At 45.5% G+C, this 25,832-nt stretch overlaps 3 protein-coding genes across 3 annotated transcripts in view; 1 reads left to right on the top strand and 2 right to left on the bottom strand.

Moving 5' to 3' along the window:
- The first annotated feature begins 2,931 nt into the window (after nt 1-2,931).
- LOC310907941 (toll-like receptor 2) lies at nt 2,932-7,014 on the top strand. Its single transcript, XM_083858526.1, has 2 exons — nt 2,932-2,950; nt 3,896-7,014. Exon 2 carries the CDS (start codon nt 3,897-3,899, stop codon nt 6,519-6,521), a length of 2,625 nt encoding a protein of 874 aa, XP_083714652.1. The 5' UTR covers nt 2,932-2,950; nt 3,896; the 3' UTR covers nt 6,522-7,014.
- Nucleotides 7,015-10,659: 3,645 nt separating this feature from the next.
- GPR75 (G protein-coupled receptor 75) lies at nt 10,660-12,368 on the bottom strand (the record flags this gene model as incomplete). The annotated part of the gene is made up of 1 exon (XM_083858558.1): nt 10,660-12,368. The coding sequence occupies one exon, from the start codon at nt 12,366-12,368 to the stop codon at nt 10,863-10,865; it is 1,506 nt and encodes a 501-aa protein (XP_083714684.1). The 3' UTR covers nt 10,660-10,862.
- A 6,223-nt stretch (nt 12,369-18,591) lies between these two features.
- Nucleotides 18,592-25,832, bottom strand: part of PSME4 (proteasome activator subunit 4) — a 42,377-nt gene continuing 35,136 nt past the window's right edge. Inside the window, exons 42-47 of the mRNA XM_083856912.1 lie at nt 25,048-25,176; nt 24,342-24,497; nt 21,217-21,379; nt 20,261-20,394; nt 19,306-19,440; nt 18,592-18,708 (exon numbers count right to left, since the gene is read on the bottom strand). Of these exons, the coding sequence (XP_083713038.1) occupies nt 19,306-19,440; nt 20,261-20,394; nt 21,217-21,379; nt 24,342-24,497; nt 25,048-25,176 (717 nt within the window). The 3' untranslated portion in view covers nt 18,592-18,708. The remainder of the gene's footprint in view (nt 18,709-19,305; nt 19,441-20,260; nt 20,395-21,216; nt 21,380-24,341; nt 24,498-25,047; nt 25,177-25,832) is intronic.

The following is a 25,832-nucleotide window of genomic DNA, read 5'->3' on the forward strand; positions in this document are numbered from 1 at the left end:
ACTGCTGACAGGAGGATCTGAAGTAGATTTACTTCATATTTTCAAAAAAGCTTGTAATGGTCAACACGCAGCAGAGCTTTCAACGTTTGGGGCTGTAGCAACAGTGTCCAGTTGGTGTGTGTTTGTCACTTCCCTGTGCCCACCACATTTCCTCTTTCCTGCAGCCCTTGTGCAAGGCACAGGAATTTCTGACAGTTGTGGGGAGGAACCTGCCAGCCACGTGGCAGATGAGTGGGCAAATAATGCCCAAAATACTCCCCTGAGCTGCTGGACTGTTGCAACAGAACCTGTTTTAGTTTCTCAGCAAGCAGAAAACCCAAACAGCAGCAGCAGCATGATTTAGCATTTAAATTGACTCTCACTGCTCTTGCTCATATCCTGATTTCTGAGGCTCAGCAAGGTGGCAGAGGGAGCTGGAAAGGGGGAAGAATCTTTTACACAGATTATTTCCCCATGGAAAAGTCTTGTACCCAGATTCCCCCATTCCCTGCCTTCCTGCCAGCCAGAGGCATCAGCAGCCAACACAGAGTAAGAAAAGATGAAAGCATTTCACCTTGTGCTGCCTGTGCGAGGGGCTGGCTGGATTCCCTCCTTATGTCTCTGAGCTGCGCAATCCCTTGGGACGGTTTTATTTTGGATCAAGGCTGCCCTGATGAAAGGCTGGAGCCACCCAATGCTGGGCAGCCTCAGCATCCCTCAGGCTGTGCCAGGGAAGGGAACACAGCACACTCACTCCACCTGCACATCCCTCCTTGTGGTGATTAGATCAGAGGGTGAGTGGAGAATAGTTAGTTTGTAGAATGTCAGAATTCCCCACATGGGAGGAAACTCCCTGGTGGGAGGGGGAAGTCCACCCTGGCTCAGAAGCCACAGCACCTGGTGCCCCCCAACAGCAGCTTTTGCCATGGTGTGAGCAAACAGGCTCTTGGAAAACCCGTGTTCCTGAGCCTCAATTTCCCATTGCACAGGAAGCTCCGTTCAGAGCTATTCCTGCCTGGCATCCAGGCTGCCCCAGCACCCACATCCACCTCCAAAAGAAACATGCTTTCCTCCCCCTCCTCTCCCATCCCCTCCTGACCAACAGCTGAGTTAGATTTGCTCCTACGCCTTCAGGATGTAGAGCTGTTTCACAAGGACAAGTGCGTTTGTGTCTTGTTTCCTGGGTCAGAGGGGAAAGCTGCTGCTGTTGTCACAAAGCTCAGAAGTCAGTATCTGTTAACTTAATAAAATGCTGCGTTTCCAGGTCATAAATTTATTTTTATCCAGCACCTGAATCCAAGCCCACCTTAATAAGGAAAGCTCGTGTGAGGTCTGGTCTCTTCAAAGCTGGTGCTGATCTTCTTTGGATTTGAGCAGCTCCTATGCAGGTTCAGCTCTCCTCCATTAAACAACATTTCCAGTGCACAAAAACCCTTTTCCTGCAGAGAGAGACAAATGGCACATGACCCAAAGCACTGGTTCTGCTCTTGGCCCCATGGTATGAACCTTCCTTGCTGAGTCAGACCTTCATTGTGTCCTGCTCTTCCCTCAATTCCCCAAATAAGAGGTTGTTTAAAATTAAAAAAAAAAAAAAAAAAAAAAAACAACAACCAAACCGACAAACAAAAAAACACACAGAGAGGGTGTTGGATGAAACAAATGACAGAATAATTCCAGCACAGGGAGTTGGTGGAATAGCCATGCTTGTACCAAAAAGCTGCCTTTTTTACTTTGTCCCTTCCAACCATGATTGATTCACTCTGGGATTTTGCTGGCCCCTGTGCTAGGATGTAGCTGTCCCACCTTCCCAAAGGAAAGCACAGCCCAAGGTTCATGCCTTCTAAATACAGCATCACTGTATTTAGATGGAGAATTGTCCAACTACAGGCCTCACCCCACACTGACAGCAGGAGCAAAAATTTCCCCTGACATATTCCAGCTTATCTATTTCACCTCCCTTTTATCAAAGCAGGTTGGGATCTGTCTGAAGAACGGATGACTGTGGGGCAGTTCCCAGAACCTGCCATAGCAGGGAAGTGCCCAGTCAGATCAGAGAGCACAAACCATCTTGGGTTTTCCAGCCCCCAGGGCTGGATGGAGGGGCCTCTGGGCTGCTGTGAGAGTTTCCAGTCACTGGTGGTTGCAAAAGAGTGGAAAAAAAAAATAAAAATTGGAAGAGATAAAAAGGCAAGCTCTGACCCCAGTGAAAGCTCTAGGTAGGTAATAATTTAGAGAATGTTCTTACCCAAGTGTCCCTGCAGGGCATTAACTGACTCCAGGACGTGTGATGGCCTCTCCTCTGACCTTCCTCCCCACTCAAGCTGGTTTTATATTATTTTCTTTAAGGGAGAGGCAAAGGTAAAGTTACAGCCAATGTCATTTCATGGTTATGAGGAGTTTGAGTGACTTTGGTCATCAGCATGGGCTATTAGCACAAGTAACCTGAATTTCTGAGTTACCAAAGCCAGGATCAGCTTTGTCTGGATCTTTCCCTTGGCTCCGATCTCGTTAGCAGTGTTGTTTTTGACAGAGCATGACCACAGCACCGGGGTGCTGCTCCATCCTTTGCTCTGTGCTCTCCTGGGAGCAGCACTCAAAGCTCCCTCTGCATTCCTGCAGTCTGCCCCTGCTGATCCCTGTGGCCAGCACACGCCCTCCTTGCTGAACTTGGTTGTCAGTTTTTTCCCCCATCTGCGATGCTGAGGCCGAGGCGAACCCTCGGGACGACGCTGTGATGCATTAAACAAGCAACTTCCACCTTTTATTTCCCCCCTCGGCCACGGGCTGGGCAACGCCTGAGAGCGGCGCGAAGGGGAAAACTTGAGGGATTTCCGCGGGGAGGATCATCCCCGGCACCAGCCCCTCCTCCTCGGCCGGGCACAGCGCAGGGGGCGAGGCCCCGCTCCGCTCCCGGCTCCACAAAAGGCGCCCGAGGCGGCAGAAGGTGAAGGAGGAGCGTTCAGGAGAGCAGGTGCGAGGGATCAGAGGGATGGGAGAATGGGTGGAAGTGAGGAGAGAGCCGTGTGATAAACTGACGATGTCTTTCACAGTCCGGGGATTTCTGGCTCGCTCCCCCCCGTGCCGGGTGTTCCTGCGGGATGTGGGGTGGGCTGGGGGTCCTGCTGGCAGCGGGGGACAGAGCTGGGAAGTCACTGTCGCCCCTTACCTTCAGTTAAATCTGGTGGCCCAAGGCCGGTGGGACTGTGGTGACACAGGTTACTCACACGGAGCTCTGCAGCTGCCTTTGCAGGGAACAAATACACGGCTTGGAGCAGCGGGGTCAGGGACCCTTGGCAGAGACCCGGGGCAGGGTTGGAGCCGGGCGGCGACGCTCCCGGCACTCGGAGTGCTGTGGGTCACTGGGGCAGTGACCCCTCCTGGCTGCCTCCCATATCCTGCTTCCAAGGAAACTTACTCCGAGAGGTGAGGCCAAACAAATGGTCACTGGTAAATCCTCGGCAGAGCAAAGCTCCAGGGGCTGGGATCAGGGGAAGATCCATAGTCACACAATTACGTGGAGCTCCCTGGGGCATCACTGAAGTGGCTGGACAGGTTTTGGAGGGGTCAGACTTTGTTGTCATGCACCGGGATGGGAGACATAAAACCCGAGTCCCACAGAGCCACGAAGGCCATTTCAGATTTTGCAGGGGGAAGATAGTATTGCATGGGTCGCCTGGGAAAGAAAAGAAAGAAAAAATCAGACTTTATCTACCACGACCTCAGATAAATAGTGCTCTCCTTCAAATCATTCTCTCACACTCTCTCTCTTACTCTGAAGTAAGATGTGTTTTCTTTTGCTGGATAAAAAGGGATTAATGGATACAATTAGTGAAACAATTTCTGGACTTCAAATAAATTTGAATTATTTTAAGGATATTCATATTATAATGACAGATTTAACATTTATTTTCTCCAGGATGAGGATCTTTCCTGGCTGCCTTCATTTCTACTTCATTCCTTTCTTACTCAGCAGAGCATGTGGATTCCTAATGTGGAGAACACCTCCAGCTTTCTTGGTTTATAACTACTCCTATTCGAATCTCTCCTCTGTCTCAGAAGCACAAGCTCCAAAAACAGCAAGAGCTCTCAATTTCTCACACAATGTCATTGAAAAAATTACCAAAAGAGACTTGGAAGGATTTGACTGGCTGGAAGTCCTGGACTTTTCCTACAATCAGATCAAGATTGTTGAGCCTGGAGTGTTCCAGAGTCTGCTCAGCCTGGTTTCTGTGGATTTATCATCTAATGATGAGAAGCTGCTTCTGTCAGATCTCCCACCCCACCTGAAGCTCTCACCCACTGGCAAAGCTCCGAGGTCTTTGCAGCTTTCCAGGAACTCTGGCAAATCCTCAGGGGCTGCTCTGGAGCCTTCTGCTCCTGCTGAGGAGCCGTCACGTTCTGGAGTTCTGTCTCTCCTGCAAATCCTTAGCCCCAGGCTCAGGAGAAGCACAGGGAATCTTTTTCGGAGGGGAGAGAGGAACACGACAGCCCTTCCCACAGCCACGCCTGAGCCCAGCCTCTGTGGAACTCCCATCAACGGGACACTCAACCTGTCCCACAGCAACCTCTCCCAGGATGAGCTGATGGTAAAACTGGATGAAGATCTCTGCCAAGCCCACCTGGGCAGGATTTTGGAACTTGACATCAGTCACAACAATGTGGAAATGGATCTTCTGTCACTGTTTACCCTGTTCTTCCCAATGGAAAATACGTTGTCCATCGACGCCAGCTACAACAAGTTAACCATTAACATCCTGGATGCTGAGTTCTTCTGTAAGTTCCCATCCCACCAGCTTTTGTTCCTAAACATCAGCAACAACCCCATCAACAGCCTTGATACACTGTGCCTCCCTTCCAGCATCAAGGAAATTGATTTGTCCTTCACCAACATCAGCCAAATACCCCTGAATTTTGCTAGAAAATTGTTTAACTTGGAAAAAATGTATGTTCAAGGAAACCACTTCATCTACACAGCATTCTCAGAAAGCAGGAATACACTTCCAATGTGTGTTCCTCCCCCTGGAACCATACACATCAACACCATCTCCTTTGTGAGGAACGAGGCTGGGACGCCCATTGAAAGCCTTCCCGAGAAAGTGAAACACCTAGGAATGTCCAACTGCTCCATTGTGGAACTGCCAGAATGGTTTGCTGACACAGTGGAAGAACTGTTATTTCTGGACCTCAGCAGCAACCACATTTCTGTACTTCCTAATTTCCCCCCCTCCCTGTGGCATCTCGACATCAGCAACAACAACATCAAAGTCATCTCCCCTAGTCTGAAATCCCTCTCCAACTTAACAATATTTAGGATTCAAAGTAACAAAATCACAGATATACACACTGAGTATTTTCCATCATCCTTAAAAAAATGTGATTTTAGCAAAAACAAGGTGAAGGTGTTGTCCTTAACTTCTGCCCTGGAGAAGCTGGAACATCTCAATGTTTCTGGGAACCTGATCACACGTCTGGAGCCTGCCAGCCACCTTCCTGTGCTGACCAGCCTAGACAGCAGCCACAACCTTATCCCAAAGCTGCCCGATGGCTTTGGGGAATCCCTCCCAGGGCTGAAGTATTTTAATCTCTCAGGGAATAAGATCTCCTTTCTGCAGCATGGCTCTCTCCCAGCTTCTCTGGTCGAACTGGACATCAGCGACAACGCCATCACAACCATCGTGGAAGCCACGTTCGGCCCACTGACAAGCCTCAGGGTTCTGACCGTCCAAGGAGAGCATTTTTTCTGTACCTGTGACCTCTACTGGTTTGTGAATGTCTACATCCACAAGCCCCAGCTGGAGATTAGGGGCAGGGGGGCCGTGAGGTGCAGCTTCCCCCCGGAGCGCCGGGGCTCCCTGGTGGGCAGCAGCCGCCTGACGCTGCTGCGCTGCTCCCTGGGCGTCCAGCTGGCCGTGACCGCCGGCGCCGCCGGCCTGGCCGTGCTGGCCCTCACTGCGCTCTGCTGGCGGCTGGACGGGCCCTGGTACATCAGGATGGGCTGGTACTGGTGCATGGCCAAGAGGAAGCAGTATGAGAAGAGGCCAGAAAACAAACTCTTTGACGCCTTTGTCTCATACAGCGAGCGCGACGCCAACTGGACCAAAGAATACCTGCTGGAAAAGCTGGAAAATGACGGGTTCAATATATGTTACCACGAGAGGGATTTCAAACCGGGGCATCCTGTGCTTGGGAACATTTTTTACTGCATAGAGAACAGTCATAAAGTGCTTTTTGTTCTCTCTCCCAGCTTTGTGAACAGCTGCTGGTGCCAGTACGAGCTGTATTTTGCTGAACACCGGGTCCTGAATGAAAACCTGGATTCGCTCATCATGATTGTGCTGGAAGATCTCCCACCCCACAGTGTCCCACAGAAATTCAGCAAACTCAGGAAACTGCTGAGAAGGAAAACCTACTTGAAGTGGAGCCCTGAGGAACAAAAGCAGAAAATGTTCTGGCATCAGCTAAAAGCTGTCCTAAAAACAACCAATGAGCCACTCGTGAGAGCGGAGAATGGATCCGCTCTGGAAATGCAGGAGCTGGAATGAGACCCAGGGAACTCCGAGGGCTGTGCCTGGAATGCCTGTGGTCAGATAAAAGCATTTAGCTCTTGCAAAGGCTGCTGTGATGCCCAGGGGTTTGTCTGGATCAGTCCCAGGAGAGGGTCCTAGGGGGGACTGCAGCACACCCATTATTCCCTCTGATAAAGAATCCTGAAGAGATGAGACCCGAGCACTGATTAGAAGCCTTTTTCTCCTGGATGCTTGAATTTGTCCAGCTATTCCCAGCATTTCCCAGCATGTAAGTGCTGTGGATGTCACCTGAAAGGAATAACTGGACTACAGATTCCTGGTTCTGGGACAGCTTAAGGTGGAACACACCCCGTGTGCAGGTAAGAGAGCCACAAACCATGCTGGTACACAGGGAGCAGCTCCCTTCTGTGCTTTGGCAAGGAAAGATTAGAGAGTCACTTAATTTAGCCCTCTGAGAGAGGCTAAACCCACACTGCTACAGACTTCGGGTTCAGTGACTGCTGGAAGAGATGAGATTTGAAAATCTTTTGTAAATTCAGAATAAAATATACAACCAGTCAGTACAAAAAGGACCAGCTGAGTGTGGTGGTCTCTGCTGTTAAATAACTGGGGTGAGCTTTGTTTAATCACAAATCTCTGGAGAATAAGCAAGTTCTGTACATCATTATTTTGATTTAGGAAAATTCCAACTTACCTAGTCACCCTGACCCATTTCCAAGGGATTCAGTGCTACCTCTGCATGGTCCTTGCCCTCACCTAGTGCCACTTGATAATTTTATTTATTGTGCTTGGGGAAAAAAAAAAAAATTCAGCTGATCCAACATTCAAGGGAAATCAACAGACTGTGACAGAAAATAAACACCAGGTGAGGACAAATCATTTGGTTTAGCACAACTTGGACTTGCTCCTTATGATGAGCAAACACAAACAACTTCCCAGTAGAAAATCCCAAATCCGGGAATGCAGGATGTTTGGAACACAGACTCTGAAAAGGAATTGGCTCTGCTGTGACAAAACAAGACCAATACCAGCCTATTTGCTGCCAAAAGGGGAAACATGCAACAAAAATCTCCATTGACAGAGATCCCTTGGAACTCAGTTCAAACCCACCTTTCCTCAGCAAAATGATTTGGCATCATCAGCTTTGAGGTTTGTCCTGGGTTGTAGTGTAGGATGTACACAAAGTATTTATTCTATCACCATCTTCATCAACTATTAGTACCAAGTGGGGCAGTACTCTAATGTTGGGCTGTCTTCTGCTAATGGCCCATCAACACCTTGCCCATGAGTCACAGGTAACTCCCTCCAGGGGTTATCTCTGTGTAATGGGCCATCAAGGACCCACTTCACAACTCCTCATCCCATTGTGAGATGCTCTGCCCAGGGGGAGGAGCCAAGCATTCTCACCTGGATATAAGCTGGTATGTGGGACAGTGCAAGCAGCCCTTACCTACTGGATTCCCAGAGGACCAGAGCTACCAGACCTTTTTCTACAGGATCACTGCTTCAGGAAGACCACCTCATCTGGACTGCTTCCACCATCCTGCTCAGGTTGTATTCTGACTCTGTCAGTGGTCCTTTGTGTTATTGCATTTATTTTATTTCATTTTTATCTTTTTACCTTTCTTCTTAATAAATTATATTTCTGACTTGGAGCCCCTCACTGGTTTTGCTTTCCAAACCACGACAAGGTTTTATGTATTAGGATAAAACCCACAATCCTGCAGGCCAGCAGCTGAAAAAGCTAACTCTTTTCACCACAGAGATCCAGGGCTTAAAAACTGTGAATTATAAAAACATTACAAATACTTTTATTCATTTAAGCAACCAGAAGTCACTTGTTAATGAGATTAATGAACCCCAAGTAATTAATCAGTGGTTTTTCTAATAGCCTTTGCTAATAGCCTTCCTCTTTCTAAACCACTTGGTCGTATTTCTCACTTCCTATCTATCTCCCCACACATTTCCCACCTCCACATTCTGCTGCTTCCCCCTCAATTCCATTGCTGCTTGTTAAGCTTGCAGCGACTCTTTACTGGTTCTGTGCTCAGCAGGCTTCTGATAGAAGAGGATAAGGGAAAAAAGGGAGAAGTTATACTCCAGAAGAGTCTAAACCAATTATTTTTATCAAGAAATTGATTATTTCAGTCCATGATTCACTGCAAAGTTGTAACTGCTTTCAAAATCCAATCTTGATTTACTGTGTCCATGAACCGCCCACAAAACAACTATTTAGTACAGCTGGCAACTTAAATGAGGTTTTGTTTCTCCTGCAGAGGAAAAGGTTTTGCACTTACTTATCTGGCACTATGACACTGTACAGATTAACACTGATATTAATTACACAGGTGGTGTTAAGGGCACAGCTGGCAACACAGGTGTTAACAGAAAGCAAAGTACAAGTTATTTTGTCACATAAAGGCAACAAAACCTCCTGCTTGGCCCCTTCTTGCTTTACTCCCACGTGAATACTGAATGCAAATGAGGTGTGAATGTTTTAATTTTGAAACACATGATGACGCTCATGTGGTCTAAAGGCACAGGAGAAGTTGCGCATGCACACAGCAAACCCCTAAAACTGCCTCGTACATTTTTCCCTTCAATACAATTTATATTGAAGAGAAATTCAAATACAGAACAGCCAAACAAGATGTTTTCATTATCTTTTATACTTAGTTTAAAAAGAACCACAATTATTCATTTAGAGAAAAAAAAAAAAAAAACACAAACAAACCTGGGCAGAGAGGTTTTTAGACTTATGGAAATATTTTCCATTTTACACTTGTTTTAGAAAGTTGTTCACACTGATTTTATTGCAAGAAAGCTGGTTTGAATTATCCAGAATTAATTCATATTCAGTGTTAAACAAAGAACAGTGTTCCAGGAGAATCTTGAGAACAGTTTAGTTACCAAAAAGCCTTGAACAAACAACTCACAGACAGCAATGATGTGGACATTTTTTGTTTCTGAAGTATCAAATCACGTTCCCATCACTGTCATTTTCCTGAAGATGTGGCACTTTCCTATTGCAAGGCATCAAAAGCCTGTGACACAATTATTTTGGAGACACTGAGGCTCTGCTGAAGTCCACAGAAGCTGACAGGTGATTGCTTGTTTAGAAGAGATCTGGCCACTTAGAGCAAGAAGTGTCAGGAATGTAAAAGCCCCTGAATTGTTCTGTCTCCCAGGGAATTCCCACAATAAAATAAATACAAATAGGTGAATTTATAAGAAAATATTTAACTTCTGTTATTTGCTTGCCGTGTAGACCAACCAACAAAATTTCTAAGCAAACAGATGAAATCAAACTGATGTTAGATCTAACAAAACTTCAGGAACTGGTCATTCTGGTTATAGGCATGTTAACAGCTGCCAGTTCTGCTTGTCAGGAATAGCCAAATCCCAATTTATACAAAGTCATGGGCAAAAGAGCAAGCAGCAACATGACTCTGTGCCTGACAGCTGACCAGTTAGGGAATGCCAGAGCTGACTGTATTCTTCCTGGTGTATCAGTCCCATAATATTGCAAAATTCATCTTTATCCTCAAGTAATGCAAATAATTAGGTAGGACATAGTTATTTCTATCAGATGTAAAACACTTGTCCAAATTGTTTTGGGATACAGAATACCACCATCATTAAAATCAATGTCCAGCAGATATTAATGTACCTACTGCAGAGGTTTATCCCAGTGTCACACTTCCCAAAGGCCCCTCCCCAGTGGAAATATAACACTGACCAAACAAAGCCTTATCCCACTTGCAGTAGTCAAAACTGAAATCCTGAACTTTAGCTGAGTTCATAGAAATTTTGCCATTTACCTCAACAGAACCAGGGTTTCACCCCATGAAGATAAAGGACTTTTGTTATTACTGAAAAGCATTGATTCTTCCAACCTTCTACAACGGGAAGAGTTTAAACTCAAACACTAGCAAGCATCTCCCAATTCTTCTTTCCTGAAAATACAAGATATGTATAATATTTGGCGTTATCATAGAATGGTTTGGGTTGGAAGGGACCTTAAAGATGATCCAGTTCCATCCCCTGCCACAGGAACCCCCTATCCCGGGTTACTTTGAGCCTTGACCAACCCGACTTTATGACATAATGAACCACAAGTCATGGCATCTAGGTTGTTTGTGTTGTGTGGTGGTTTTTTTTTTTTTTTTTTTCCTTTACTTGCCCAGCGGTAAAATTTGGTAACAAAACCGTCACGGAAGGCGACAGCCCCACGTTTGCTTCAAACGCAAACGGGCACGGCGTTTCTGTTCATTGGCAGCAGTGTCACGGCGTTTGGAGCGATTCCTGCCCGAAGCAGAGCAGGACACCCTCAAGAATGGCTGGGTGGTGCCAAGGCTACACGGAGGGCAGCGGTACGTGCCTGGCGGGGGCAGCGCCGCAGTCCCACCCTGCGCTGCCGGAGGGATGGAGCCCGCAGGGCCTGGCGAAGGCGGAGCCCTGCAGGCTGTGGGGGGTGCTGGCCTCCGCCGAGGGGCTGCTGTTGTACACGCTGTAGTAGGGCTCGACCCGCGTGTTCATCGGCGTGGAGCTGCTCTGCCCGTAGTGCTGCTGCCCCGCGGACGCCCTGGGACTCAGCACGCTGTCCTTGGAGTAGCTGGCGCCGCACGCCTGCTCCAAACCCTTCTTCTGAGCCTTGGGAGACAACACGTAGGCCGAGTTGGTCTCGTGGTGGGACGATTTGTTCCTGTTGACCTCCAGGCTGCCTTTGCCTACGGCTCGAAGCCTCGTCTTGTGCTTGCAGCAGAAAAAGACCAGGGCCACGTACTGCAGGCACCAGAGCACGCGTCTTCGCAGCCCCGCGCTGTTCCGGGAATATATAAAGGGATTTAATCCCGACTTGAAAAAAATTAGGGTAAACCCACACAGCTCAAACTGGTAGAGCACAAAACCCCCGCTGCCGGACAGCATGTCCTGCACCAAGGAGATGGCCAGGGGCAGGCAGCACGCCAGGACGGACAGCACGATGACCACGCACGTCACCACCGCCTTGGAGTCTTTGGCCGTGGCCAGGTTGACGGCCGAGGCCAGCGGGAGCCGGCCGGCGAGCTCGGCACGGCCGTGGGGCGGCTTGGTGCAGCTCTGGGTCCGGTACATGGCGGGCACGGCCCCGGGCCCCGCGAAGGGCGGAGCGCCCCCGGCCACGGCGGGCGGGCACCTCCTCGCCCGCGCGTTCCTGCGGAGGGCCTGGGCGATCATCACGTAGGACACGGACACGACGGCCACGCAGCAGATGAAGTCGGTGACGTAGAGGTAGAGGATGAGCTTGCCCTGTCCCCTGGGCAGGCCGGCCACGGGCAGGCAGAGGCGGGAGCCGCGGGTGCGCAGCGTGGCCAGCGTGGCCAGGGTGAAGCTGGCGGCCCAGAGCAGCAGCGTCAGCAGCAGCGAGCAGGGCGCCGAGGCGGCGCGGTGCGGGTGCTTGCCCAGCACCATCCGCAGCCGGTGCAGCGCGATCACCGCCACCGTCTTGAGGGACATGATGATGAAGCCGTAGGTGGTGAGGTGGAAGGTGAAGCAGAAGTTGCCGGGCACGCCGCGGGCCGGGCCGAGGAACAGGACGAAGGCGAACATGGGAGCGGCCACGCCGCAGATGAAGAGGTCGCAGAAGGAGAGGTTGAGGATCATGAAGTCGAAGTCGGTGCGGAATTTCCGGAGGGCCGGGTCGAAGAAGGAGAGCAGCACGATGAGGTTGCCGTAGGAGCCGAGGCAGAAGACGAGGGCCAGCAGGGAGGCGCAGGCGGCCAACGTGGCGGTGTGGGTGCCCTCCCGCAGCTCCGCGGGGCCGCTGCCGTTCGCGCCCAGCTGCTCCGCGGGCCCGGCCGGCAGCCGCGCCGACCCGTTCATCGCCGCCCGGCCCCTTCACAGCCCGCTCATCGCCGCCGCGGGGCTCCCGCCTCGCCTCTTCACCGCCTCCTCACCGCCGCCTCAGGGTTCCCGCCCAGCTGCTCCGCTCACCGCTGCCTCAGCGCCGCCCGCCCCGCCATGGCGCCCGGCCCGGCCCCTCCCCGCTCCCCTCCCTCCGCCGCCGCGGGGCCGAGCCGGCCCCCCCCCGCGCCGCCGAGCACAGGCGGGCCCGGGGGAGGCGGCACCGAGCTGCCCGAAGCCCCGTTGCCGCTGCATCCCCGCTGCTGGGACTCGGGGAGCAGCGGTGATGCGAGCGGGTGGAGCAGCACAGAGTGTGGTCTAGAGAATCACAGAAGGCTTCGAGTGGGAAGTAGACTGCAGGACCATCTCGTTCCTCTCCCTGCCATGGGCAGGGATCTTTCACTAGCCATGTTGCTCCAAGCCCTGTCCAACCTGACCGCGGACACTCCCAGGGATGGAGGGGCAGCCACAGCTTCCCTGAGCAGTCTGTGCCAGGGCCTCACCAACCTCACAGGGAAGAATTTCTTCCTAATATCGAGTCTGAACCTACTCTCTTTCAATTTGAACCCATTCTCCCTTGTCCCGTCACATGCTCTTGTAAATAGTCATTCCTCACCTTTCCTGTAAGTTCCCTTCAGGTCCTGGAAGGCTGCAGTTAGATCAGCCTGAAGCTTCTCTTTTCCAGGCTGAACAATCCCAATTCTCTCAGCCTTTCCTCACAGCAGAGCTGCTCCATCCTTCGGAGCAACTTGGTGCCTCCTCTGGATTCGCTCTAACAGGTCCTTCCTGTACCAGGGACCCAGAGCTGGATGCAGTGTTCCAGGTAGGGTCCCCCCCAGAGCAGAGGATCTGTGCACCAACAAAACACCTGCCTCAGCCCAAAACCATTCAGCATCAAAGTTTTGCATTTGCTCAGAAGCACAGGATCTAAGGCAAAGCATCTTCTGTGTTCCCATGGGGAGGGAAAACAATCAGCATAATTTTTTTATCTGTTAACTGCCATCTCCTATCACAAATATGTTGGATATCTGAGCATTAAAGGGATGTTTTTGAAGTATTTACAGGGATGTGAGGGTAAGGAAGCACTCAGTGCATGTTCTCCAAGGCGGATGCAGCTGAGGGGCCTCCATGGCACTGGAAATCCAGGTGGAAGGGGCCAAAATCCAGCTAGGCAAGGCACAAAAGCACTATGAAAATACAACAGAGCCAGTATTTCTGACTTATGCATGCACTTCTCTTACAGTCATTATATATTCATAATCTATTGTTTTAATAACTATCCCCAACCCCAGGTGCTTTGTAGAACCATCCAGACAGCCACAAGTGTGCAAGTTTGATACCTGAAAGCTTCCCCCTGCCACCTGCCTGTTTATTTTTCAACACATTCCTTTCTAAACCTCTGAGCAATATTTTTTTAACCCTTTGGCTGGGGAAAGCAGCCTGGCCTGTGAGCCTTGCTGTGCTAAACACATGCCCAGTGGCAATGGGGATGGATTTGTTCTTGGGAGAAGTGCCAGCAGTTGGCTGCAGCAGTGCCTTGCAACCTGGGCAGGTGCATTTTGCCTTGTTTTTGTCCTTAAACTGGTTGTATACAGGAGTGGGAACGTTCAAAACCCAAAACATGGTTTTCTGTGTCTTCACATCATGTCATCTCTCAGCTTGGCTGTCTCTTCTTTTCCTTTACTTGTATTTTTGTTCTCCAGTTGTGGTTAATGTGAAATCTGTGGGTGAACCTTGGCCCTCCTGAGTAAGAGTTGCTTTTTCATCAACAAACTGGAATCTCCCTCCTTGAATTTTCTTATTTATAAACATCAGAGGACGCTGAATTATGGGACTAAACAAGCGTGACAAAAGGTTAGCCTAATGCAAGAGTGGGGTTTGGTTGTTTTACCCCTCAACAGTTGTTATCTGTGGTTTGAAATGGAGGGGAAAGTGTAGCTGGTTCAAGCCTGCAAACCTAAAATATTCCAGCAGAAAATGAGAAGGGATTGCTCTCAGAGAGCAAGGGAATGAGCTGAGGCAAAAAGGGTTTCCATGGGAGCACAAAGCCCTTCCCAGGCCCTTTGGCACAACAAAGTGTCACACCAGTCTGTCCCTTTTAAAAAGGACTTTTTAGCTTTTAAAATAATTGCCAAAGTTTGGGTGGGGGAAAAAAGCAGTGGAAGAAGTGTGTTTTGCAAGGTAGGAATCACAAAAGCAAAACTTACCTTGCACAAGCTACAAGAGTATTTACTCTTTGCAGCATTCAAAGCCTTTCCTTAAACTAATCCCTTAAAAATCCAGTGCTCTCTAGACCTGTCAAGTTTCTCATTGTTCAGTCTTGGAGTTCCTACTGCATAAGGAGAAACAATGTTCCCAAGGCATTTTTGACAACAGTGTTCTTTTGCAGGTATTAACTGAAAATTACTTTTAATTGTTGAAATCTGTCCTCATCTCAGTCTAAGATTTGTATCTTATGATTTTAACAAAAGAGTTCTAGAGGAAAGCAGCTGGAATAATAAAAGAGATATTAACCCAAAAAAAAAAAAAAAAAAAAAAAAAAAAAAAAAAAAAAAAAAATAGAAATAAAAGCCAGGAGAGAATAAGTAAGACTAGCAGTGAAAAGCTTTTAACAGAGTATTTTCAGGGTGAACACAGCTGGCTTTCTATCTGATTTACTGTAATCTGACTGCACTTATTGCTAGAACAGATTTATTTGGTTTGTTGCTGGCTTTCATAAGAAGCCAATCAGAAATTATGGCATCTCATATTCCCCAAGGGAAGTATGTGTCCAGCTCTGCCTGCAGCAGCAAAAAATCTGCTCAGCAATATTCTACATCTTCCACAAAGTTTGTCTTTGACATTAAACCAGGCTGTAACTACCACAGCACCAATGTCCTGAACACCTTGCCTTGGATTAACCACCTGGAACCCCTCCCTTGGAGTAGGGATTCCTCTGCCTGCTGGCAACCAGGAAGTCTAGAGAAGGCTGAGGTTAAATTCCCCTTCTTTTATTAGAAATCCTCAGAAGTTGCCTTCCAGGTACTGCAGGATGCTATGAGGATGCAAAACACATCAGCTGGTAACTCACAGCAGAGTTAAACTCTTCCCAGGACAGTGGCCAGCAAACCCTTCTACTACCATGGCGCTTTATTTTACCCCTTGCATCTTACCAGATTATTGTGTTTTCCACAGCCCTAGGGAAAAAGGAGCTGGAGGCTCTGCTGCAGGATTCCAGGAAGCCTGAAGCTGTGGAAAGAAGTGTGAGACTGAGCAGGGTGTGGGATGCTGGGCATGCCTAACTGAAAAACTGACAGGAGACATCATCACATCATCCAGTGTACCCAGCACAGCAGTCCCAGCAGCCTGGGAAAGAACTAAGAAGGGAGGAAGGGAGATACCTGGACGTACCTGGAATACAGTCATACAAGAAATAGGGAACTTCATCCCTTTGCCTCTTTAATTAAAACCCAAAGCCATTCATACATCATACATGAACTTGTTAGCAACACAATCCACCAATGCTGAGACTGTGGCACGACCCAAAAGCAGAGGTTAAAAATCTAATTTGCCTACTTGGTAATTTTCTTACTTATCAAAATAAGCATCAAATATACCCACCTGATTATGGAAATATGGCAGATCACACCACTGAGCAGTACATCACTGGCAACTTGAGTGCTTAAAAACCAAACCAACCCCCCCCCCAAAAAACCCAACAAAAAAAAAAAAAAAAAAAAAAAAAAAAAAAAAAAAAAAAAAAAAAAAACCACCCAATCTCAACAAACCAAAATACCTCCCAAACCTCCCAAATTCTGCCTTACGTCTCTGCCTTTCTTTGGTGCTTCCCCATGATGGTCATAGGTTATCTGTGCAGTCTGACAGGTGGTCACTAAGGATGTCAAGGCTATCAAACTGTCTTCAAGATACTTTTCATCTCTTTTCCTGTTCCAAGGGGAAAGAATCTCTCTTCTGATGCTAGAAATCTCTCCCTCTCCAGACTGAGGTACTGCAGTTAAGTTTGTCTTGACAGCTTCAGGGAAGAGACAGTATAAGACATCAGTAATGGAAGTTCAGAATTCAGGATGTGGATGTTGCTTGGGGAAATAAATCCAGTAATGGAGTTGTGGTATTTGGTGAAGATTTGGTGGTATAAAATTGTTCCTGCATTTTCAGGACAAGAGACTAACAACCCTCCCCTCACCAAAGCTCACCCAGCACAAGTTTGCTCCCACTACCACAGGTGTGTTTTATCCTATAGAAATGTATTTTGAATAGTGTGCTGTGTTTACTGGGGGATCTGTTTGGATAAAGCAATTTACTGTGGATTTATAAGGTGTTGAGAATTAATACCACTCTGGATTAGAGCATGATTCCCTACAGTGCACTGAATCCTCAACCAATTCCAGCTACACCCTGACTAAGAAAAGAGATTCCCTAGTACAGCACAAAGCAGCAGAGCTGCAGAACAGCACATGCAATATCTGCTCTAACACTTCCATCAGTCAAGGATCATTTAAAGATGATCCTCTGCAGCAAAGGCTTTCCATCACTTGTAAAGATTAAATTCTATCAGCAAAACCCACTCCAACAGAAACAAGTTTCTCCAGTTCTCAGAAGCTAACAAGCATTTTCCTGGCACAAGGTATTTTTCCATACATGTAAAAGCTGATTTCTTAGATATTAGAACAAGATCTTTAATTAATCCTTAATGTTGCCTTAACACATTACCAAATCCCAGAACCAACACAGGCCTCGTCCAAAAGCTCAGAAGCACTGCAAAAACCTGAAGTTATGCTCTCAAACCAACACATTTCCTCTTTAGAAATACAGGAAGATGCAGTAGTTACAAACAGTCCATTTATTGGGTTTTAAACTACGTACACAATTAAAATCATAATTTTGGCACTACGCTATACAGTGGTTACATCTGTGTGCTGACACTCCTTAAATACTGCCCCAGGAGCACTGCTGTGCTTGGAAGTTTGGGATGAGCCACACAAAGGTCTCAGTGCTCCTGGGGGGGTTTTGCATGAAAGATGAAACACACACCAGTTTATGAGTTTATGAGTTATTTCCATGTACCTCATGTTCTATGAATGGATCACACCAGAGTATGTGATGTCAGCATTGAGAAATGGCCACATATGTTGCAGTAAAATCTGAATGAGACACAAGTCATGAGATACAGGAAAAGCAAAACAAACCCTCTCAGACACAGATATTCTGTTAAAATAATTTAAAAAACTAAGAATGGCATTTGTTTTGATACAAAAGCCAGAACCACTATTGTATTAACATCTAAGTATGAATCTTTACAAATTAATCTCACAATGGTGTTATGTAAAAGGTTGCAAACTGTACAATGTTTTGTCAATGCAATGCCTCTACAATTTATACAGTCTTTTACAACTATGTAACACATATTAAACAGCTTGTTAAACAGCCAATTGATACCAGTCTCTTAACAAAGCTGCAAGCAAAAAAACCACAGAGCTTCCACAATCTTCAAACGAGATATGCTTGCTCAATCTTCAGAATACACTGTTAAAAACTGCCTTTCCACACTGTGCATACATTTCATTCTGTGAATTCATCCACCACTAACAGTCCACCATTTCCTATCTGTGGCCTCTAATTACATGGAAACACCCCTTTCCCCCTTAACAATATGCAGAGAATCATAGATTTTTTTTATTCCACACAAGGTCAAGACACCCCCAAAGGTCTGGCCAAGACAGCAGGAGCTACCCATGCTGTGTCCTGCCACCCCTGCACAGAGCTCAGCTATTTACATTTGCACAAGGGAGAGAATACAAAAAGGCAATGCTGCCCTGACCTGGACTGCATGGTACTCAAATCCCAGTAGTGAAAAATAAAACTCTGAGGAAGGAAGGCTCCCAGGGTTGTGTAGGGACTGGTGGAGGAGTTGCATCGGCAGAATTGGAGAGCTCCACTGAGAAAATTCTGGTTTGTGGCACTCTCTGGTTCGGCATATCCTTAATGTTGGGAACGGGGCAGAAGAAGGGGGTGAGGGATGTGCAGTGTCACTGTATGCAAGGAAGCAGAAACAAGACTGATGTGTGATGCAGGCCAAGGAGAAGGCTCTTGCCATGACTCATGATCAGGTCCCACAGGCACAGCCTTGGGGTTCCCCCGGCTGCTCCCTGGGGAGGTGAAATTCCTTTTGAATAGAACCAGGTCTCTACATTTGTATTTAAAAGTGGTTTTGATTAAGCATCAGGATTTCCAGCACAAAGTTCTCTACATGATCTATTTCTTTTGAGTTTCCTTTATTTCGCAGAAAAATTCCTACATCCTCATTTTCTCCAGGAGAAACCTGAAAAGAAAGAAGAAAGAGTTCAAAACACAAATATTGCCTTATGCTTTTGTTTATTTGAAAAGATAAATTAAAGCTTCTCTTGGAATATTGTCACAAAGCATCACAATACAATAGAGATGGGAATCTTGTAGTGTAACAAAGAGAAACCCCAGGAATGGATTCACTCTTTGGGGACATGCCTGTGTGAAGAGCCCTGGCAGCAAAGCCAGAGCGTGGAAGAGGAAACCGAGTGGTAGCAGCCATTCCCCATCCTGAGATGTAGGTGATAGCCTGGACTGGGTGGTGCAAAGTCCTCAGAGGCATCAAAGCAGCACTTTAGGGGCACTGCCAGGGATTTAAAATGCAGCCAACTGGCAGAAAATGGAGAAAAGGAACATCAATATTCAAGAAGAGAAATGTAAATGTCTTAGCAAAGCACAGAGATGCACAGAAAGATAGGCAATATTTTAAATATTTAACCAAAATAAATCTGACCAAAACCACTGGAGGAGGTAAGGGCCAGAAATTTTGACTGCAGCATTTTCCCCTGTGGTTAAGGATTCTTCCTGACTCTGGAGTAGAATTCCTAAGAGTGAAGCTTATGGCAAAACCCACCTATGCATAATAACAGGGTGAAACCAGGAGGTCAGTGAGCACCAGGAGCTGGTCATCTGTGAACTGCTGCTTGTGCTCCTGCCAGTTGTCGTGGTGGGTCCTCCGGAAATTGGACAGCGTTTTCTTCACAGTCATCTGCCAGCACAATTGGGATGGAGCTCTGTCAGTCAGGGACCCCAGCTCCACAGCAAAACCAATGTTGGATACAACAAACACAATTGCTCAGTACCACCAAGGGTTGGAGCAGACCCTCAGAGGATAGGAAGGCTCTGGGGAATTCGGCCCAGGATTTTAGTTTTCACAGTTCTGGTTAGTCTTTTGACCAGGGTCATGACTCCAACATTCTTACAGAAGGGACTCCTGGACCTACAATTTTGAGCTGGGAAACATTTAGAAATTCTTATGAAATAGAAGCCAAGTGCTTTCCCCCCACTGCCTTTTCCTTGGCTGTTTCAAAAGGGTGGTTTTGGTCTGAAAACACCAAAGGAATTCTTCATCTCACGCCTCTGGCTAAAACAGCCACAGTCAACAAAACCCAAGAGACAGGACAAAACAGTAAGAGTTAAAAACAACTATTTCTTTAAAAACTTATTTCTAGGGCAGCTCGTAACACTTCATTTTAAAAATTCCAGCCTGATGGTTTGGTTCAGGTTGATGTTTCCTAGAATGGCATGCACAAAAGGGACATCTTTAATGAAAAAAACCCACTTCCTCACTATAAATACAGTTCTTGCAGCTTTCAATTTAATGCTTTACATTTGAAAGTAAGGACAAATCCACTACAAAAAAATGCTTAAAAGCAGGTCATGCTTTAAAACTATTCAGAGTCATTTAGTAAAAAGCAGCAGAAATTAAACTTCTTAATAGGTTCCTATGCTTTTCTAGGAAAAAAGAACTAAGAATGAGTCACAGGTATTCATCTGTGTTCCGAAATAGAGAACTGCTGCATTTTTACCTCAATAGGCTGGGGATCATTGAGGTGGGCACTGAGATCCATGAGGAGCTGTGGCATCCAGGTGGGCACATCATAGGGACTGGACAGGATACAGGCACTGAGCCCCAGGACGCCGGCGTGGCGCTTCACCAGGTCTGCAAAAACAGGGCATCAACCTACATCATTAAAGAAAATCAGCAACTAACCCCCTGGCACTGCAGAGACCTCCAGCTCTGTAGAAACCCAGAGAGTTCTACAGACATGAACTTATGGACTTCCAGATCGATTCTGCTTCCTTACTCAGAATCCCAGATTCATTCTCATACCTTTAATTTTTCACACCTTCTTCCAATAGGAATCTATCTGCAACTGCTGGACACTTTATAAACATTTTAAATGAGCTTCCCTCTCTCAAAGAAACTAATGAATAACTCAGGAACGACATCTCCATGTTCCCTCTTTTTGTTCAGAATGTTTTCTCAAATCCCAGAACTACTGGACAATACGGAAAGCCAAACTTCTGGGTCAAATGACCATGACTCAGATGCACTAACTGCCCATGCAGAACCCAAAGTTCCAAATCAAATTAGCTAAGGGGGGTTTTGTTCTGGTTTATTTTTTTGTTGGCTGCTTTGTATTTGTTGTTTTTTTGGGGTTTTTAGAATAAAAAAATCCACACTGCTAACAAATAGAAGCTAAGGTGGGCAAGGAGTGAAACTATGTTGTGACGGCCAAGAAACTTTATTTACTGAGGAACTTGCTATCCCTCATCATCTGCATCCTTATCTCTATGAACTGGAAACTGGAAAAAACTCTTTAATGTTAATTCTAGAAGAGTAAGACATTTATTTAACATAGGAATACATAATAAAAATAGTTGTCTTTGCTGTGTATTCTTGCCATTTATGTTGCACATCAAATTCTATGGCAGTCTATGTTACCTAAAACACTGATTTCTTCCTAAGCTGCTTTCTTACCTCCTGAAGGAATTGTGTCCCCCACTGAGGCCAGGTCCCTCTTCCTTTTCTTGGGGAGCCTCATCTTGCAGAGCTGCTCGAAGTGAGTCTGCATGGGCCCGTCCATGGTGAGGAAGTTGCATTGTAGGAGCCCGCTGAGCGTGGTGGCAGCCATCTCCCTCACCTGGGCACAGATGGGACAAGACACAGGTTATTTATGCCATTACTGCCCTTTTAAGCACACCCAACTAACCCAAGTGAGCAAATCTTGCTCAGCAAAAGCCTTTAAAGTATTATTTTGCTATTAGTAGTTTATTAGATGGCTCTTTAAAATTAAAAAACATGCTTTGCTGTAATACAGAACTACTGTCAGAAAAACTGCCATAAAGTAATCTGCTACTCAAGCAAATAACGTACTTTACCTCCATTGTAGCTTTAGAAAGTTTAGAAACCAATGTTGACCAAGACTAAATAACCAACCTGCTTCACAAATGTTGACCAGGACTAAATAATCAACTTGCTTCCTAACAGGTTCTGTATTGACATCAGTTTTAAAGTGGGCTTTATTCAAAAGCATTTAGTTTTTCCCCTGACAAAAGCAGAAGAGCTTTTCCAAGAAAAGGCAGCAGGTATGTTCCAGAGACGCAGCTAATTCTGTTCTACCCATAGCACAAGAGTTCTTTGAAAGATACAACAGATGTGGGATTAATAAACAGCAAAATGAACTTTATGATCAACAACTCAATTCTGTAATACTCCAGCACGATAGACTTCCTTGTCTCGAGTACCACATCTCTGCACTACATGAATAAAACCAGAAACACAGGTTGAAAAAATATTCTTCCTAAGGGTAACACAGAAATCCCAAAGAACAAGACTAAACTTAGCTTTCATCTAATTGCCAAGCCATTCAAAATACAGATTTCCTTTTCCATTCCTTTTAAACCAGCCACAGCACTTTGTTAGTGTATCTTGAGTAGAGACAACTCATCCTTGCTTGTAAAAACAAGTGACTAACCCATCAGTACTACTAATTTCTCTCATCTCTTCAAATCTCCCAAAGCCAGGAAGTTACAGACAAGTAAAACTGTATTTAATTTGGGAGTCCCTCCAAAACTCACTCCCACTTTCCATAACTACATTCTGACAAAAGCCTCCCCAAATTTACAAACTTGCAAACCAAATCAACTGTTTGAGATGCTGCCACCAGATTTTTGATAGGTACATTCTGTCACAGGTAACTGCAAACAGAACATTTGTCTCTGTGGAGCACAAACACCTCCCAGTGCTCTGAATCCAATGCAGCAGATTATAATAATGAATCACATCCTTGAACATGATGTTCTGAGCCTCATAAAGCCATAAGTACAGTTGTAAGAGCTGCAATAATTAAACAGAGGAAGTTCAAATAAGCTCTCGAGACTCAGGCCCATTCCATTTAAATTTCTACAAGGTACTCTTCAACGTGATCTACTTTGCTGATAGTGAAGAAGTATGAGGTGAGAGGCTGGCAGTGCTGTTTATCAGCAGTTTGTGAGTCCCTGAAGAGGTGAGCTATTAAATGAGACATAATGTGCTAATACAAGAGCCAGACACAAAGCAACTTGGCTGAGAAGTGAGCGAGCTCCCAGGAGAGCTGAGTTCATTTACATCTCTACTCCCTATATTACAACCACTTTAATTTCTAAATTAATCTCCCAGCTAGAAGGAACATTTTGCTGTGAGGAATGCCTGGAAGCAAAGCCTTTAAAATCATTCATGAAGCAGCTGATCACTCACCACCTCTGGCACTAGATAATTTATAAATGATCACACTCAGGATGAAATACAGAATATAAAAACAAAGCCCTGTGGGGTTTGGATTTTTTTGGTCAGAAGGGACTGATCACAGTCTATAAAAGTGCAAAAATATCAGAACAAAACCACTCAACAGCACCAGCCAAACCCAGCTACAGAAGTTGCAAGGGGCTATTCAAATACTCTAATTCCTGTAAAACTGCAGTGCAATACGAAAAATACTTAACAAGACATGAAAACTGTGCATATTAAAACAATCATCATCAGGTCTGGTCTTTGTATCAAAATAAACAAAAAAATTGAAGTATCTTAAAATCCAAGAACCAAAACCTCAGTTCTATAGACCAAAACCACCAAATCCTAGTCAAAGCTAATGAATCTCATCTTAAAAATCCAGCATCCAAAAGCTACACAGGAATTACTCAGGATACTGCATCTTGTCAGTTATTATCAAGAAAGAACAAGATTACTTTTCAGAGAAAAGTGAAAGCTTCCATGGCAACAGCATGAACCAGAGTGGTTAGGAACACAGGTAGGCTTTCTGGATTTGCACCTCTGAGGTGCAGAGGGATAATTTGGTACATTTAAAGTAACTGGATAAATTGCATTCAAGTGAATAAAAGGTATTTTTCAAAATGGTGTGAGATTATGAGGTAAGTGTTCTGACAAACAACTTTTGTAGGATCGCAAGGTGATGCAGAATCTTTCTTCTAGAAGGAAAAAAAGCATCCAAAAGTAAGATTTTATTGATATTTGCCAGCTGCACAAACACCAGGGAAAATGACGATGTAGGGGAGATAGGCCAGGCAAGAGGTTAATACTAAAGATTCTTTACTTTGTTCAAGCATGACTTAAATTCACATAACTTAATGCAAGCCCCTCAATTCTAGGTAGATCTTGATGCAAATATAAAGAATATTTTTGTGATTCATATGATATGATTAGATGAGGCAGACCTGTGGAGTAATAAATTGTGGTTTTACACACTTTTCACATAGGAATGCATTTGCCCCTGGATGTTGAATTTTCCTACCAACACACATTTACAGTGGAATTAATAATATCCCTGTTTTATGTACTGAAACCAAGCTCCAAGCAATGCATCATTCTGTGAAAAAGTAGAGGTAATGGAACTTAAAAAAAGAAAATCACTAACAGGTTATTTAATTATCAACTATTTTCCTGAAATGAATATAAAAGAAACAAATCCTATAAAGCTGATTTTCAAAGCAGGAAGAATGCTGAACCAGAAGCATCTCCTGAATTAATTTACATGTCAGCTCTTCCATAAAACTTGACAAAGGCAAGGAACAGTGGTGTGAAAGCAGTGCAGAGAAGGCATCACTTGCCTCGAGCTGTTCATCTTCCAGGAGTTTTATCACCAGCCACCTGATGTCATTGACTGCCTCACTGTTGTTGAGGAAGATGAAGAGATTGTAGAACACCATGGTCTGGAGGTAGGTTAAGATGGTGTATCGGGCATGCCAAGAATTGCTTCTTGCTGTCTGCAGTGAATAAATGAGGGTGAGAAGGCAAAAATGTCAAAGAAAGCAGGCCCCTGATGGAAAGTGAACAGTATTTAAGAAAAAAAGCTTCTGGGGTCAGTTGCGAAGAACTTCCTTTATTCAGGTAGTTTTGTTTCATACACCTTTTATCTCCAAAGGAAGCAGCTATTATTTAGGTAATAATTTTCACAGGCTTTAACTCCAAAGCAGATTGTTAACAGAAATATATTGTAAAACCCTAAAAAAATCGGATTCAAGGGCAGTTCCTTAGCTGAAGACTCATTCTGAAACTGGATTTTGAATTGTTATGCTCATGAAGAGACTTAAAGTGTTCCACTATTGAACCAAATGTTAACATATCAAAATGCTGCTCAATTGGTTATTAAAAGTAGGTGGCTTAAATGTTAAACAAGATACACTAAGTGTTTTAAAACACTTTAAATAAAGCCTTTCAGATCTAAATCAGTATTTGATTTGCTTAGAATTTTAAGTATTGTACACTCTTCTCTTTAAATGAGAGGAAGCTTTAAGCTGTTTGGACCACACTCACTTGTTTTAGCACCTGAAGTACCAAAGGCACTTGCTGAGGATACAGCAAACCCTGAGACATCAAGGACAAACACATCTTAGCATCTCTTTTGAGCTCATCATAGCTGTTGTCATTCTCCACGGGTGCAATCTAAATAAGAGCAGGGAGGGAACAAAAGCCTGTTAGTAAATAAGTACTGGTGATAGCAAAACCCTTAAAACAAGGGTGATCTCATGAAAGGACAGCTGTCTAAGAAAAATACATTCAATATAATGCTGAAAGATTAGGGTAGCTGAGAAAAACAATCAATATGACATTAAATATTCTCAGTAAATCATCAAGATATCTAGGTGAGATTTTGGTACTCCACTGTCATTCTCTTGGTATCAAACCCAATTAATTTTGTATTTTAGATCCAGGTACAAAACTGAGACAAAGCTTTACCAAGGTCACTTTCACTTCAATGAACCTTTTATTTTATGGTCACACAGATTACTGTTGGGTAATTATTGATATTTGTGCACTCTGGGCACACAAGTATGGATTATCTCTGAGAAGTAAGACTGGATGACACAAATTCCAAGAATACAAGAATCAGAGGAACAACAGGAGCTGCTTAGAAAGAATTGTGTAGGCAGGAAACAAAATAACTCAAGGTCCCTTAGAGAATCATGGAATGGTTTGGGTTGGAAGGGACCTGAAAGGTGATCCAGTTCCACCCCCCTGTCATGGGCAGGGGCAGAGCTGGTTGTTCAATGCTGCCCGTAACCTGACCTTGGAATATTATAAATATATATCAATAAAAT

The sequence above is a fragment of the Zosterops lateralis genome (assembly GCF_965231275.1).
Source record: "Zosterops lateralis genome assembly, chromosome: 3".
NCBI lineage: Eukaryota > Metazoa > Chordata > Aves > Passeriformes > Zosteropidae > Zosterops > Zosterops lateralis.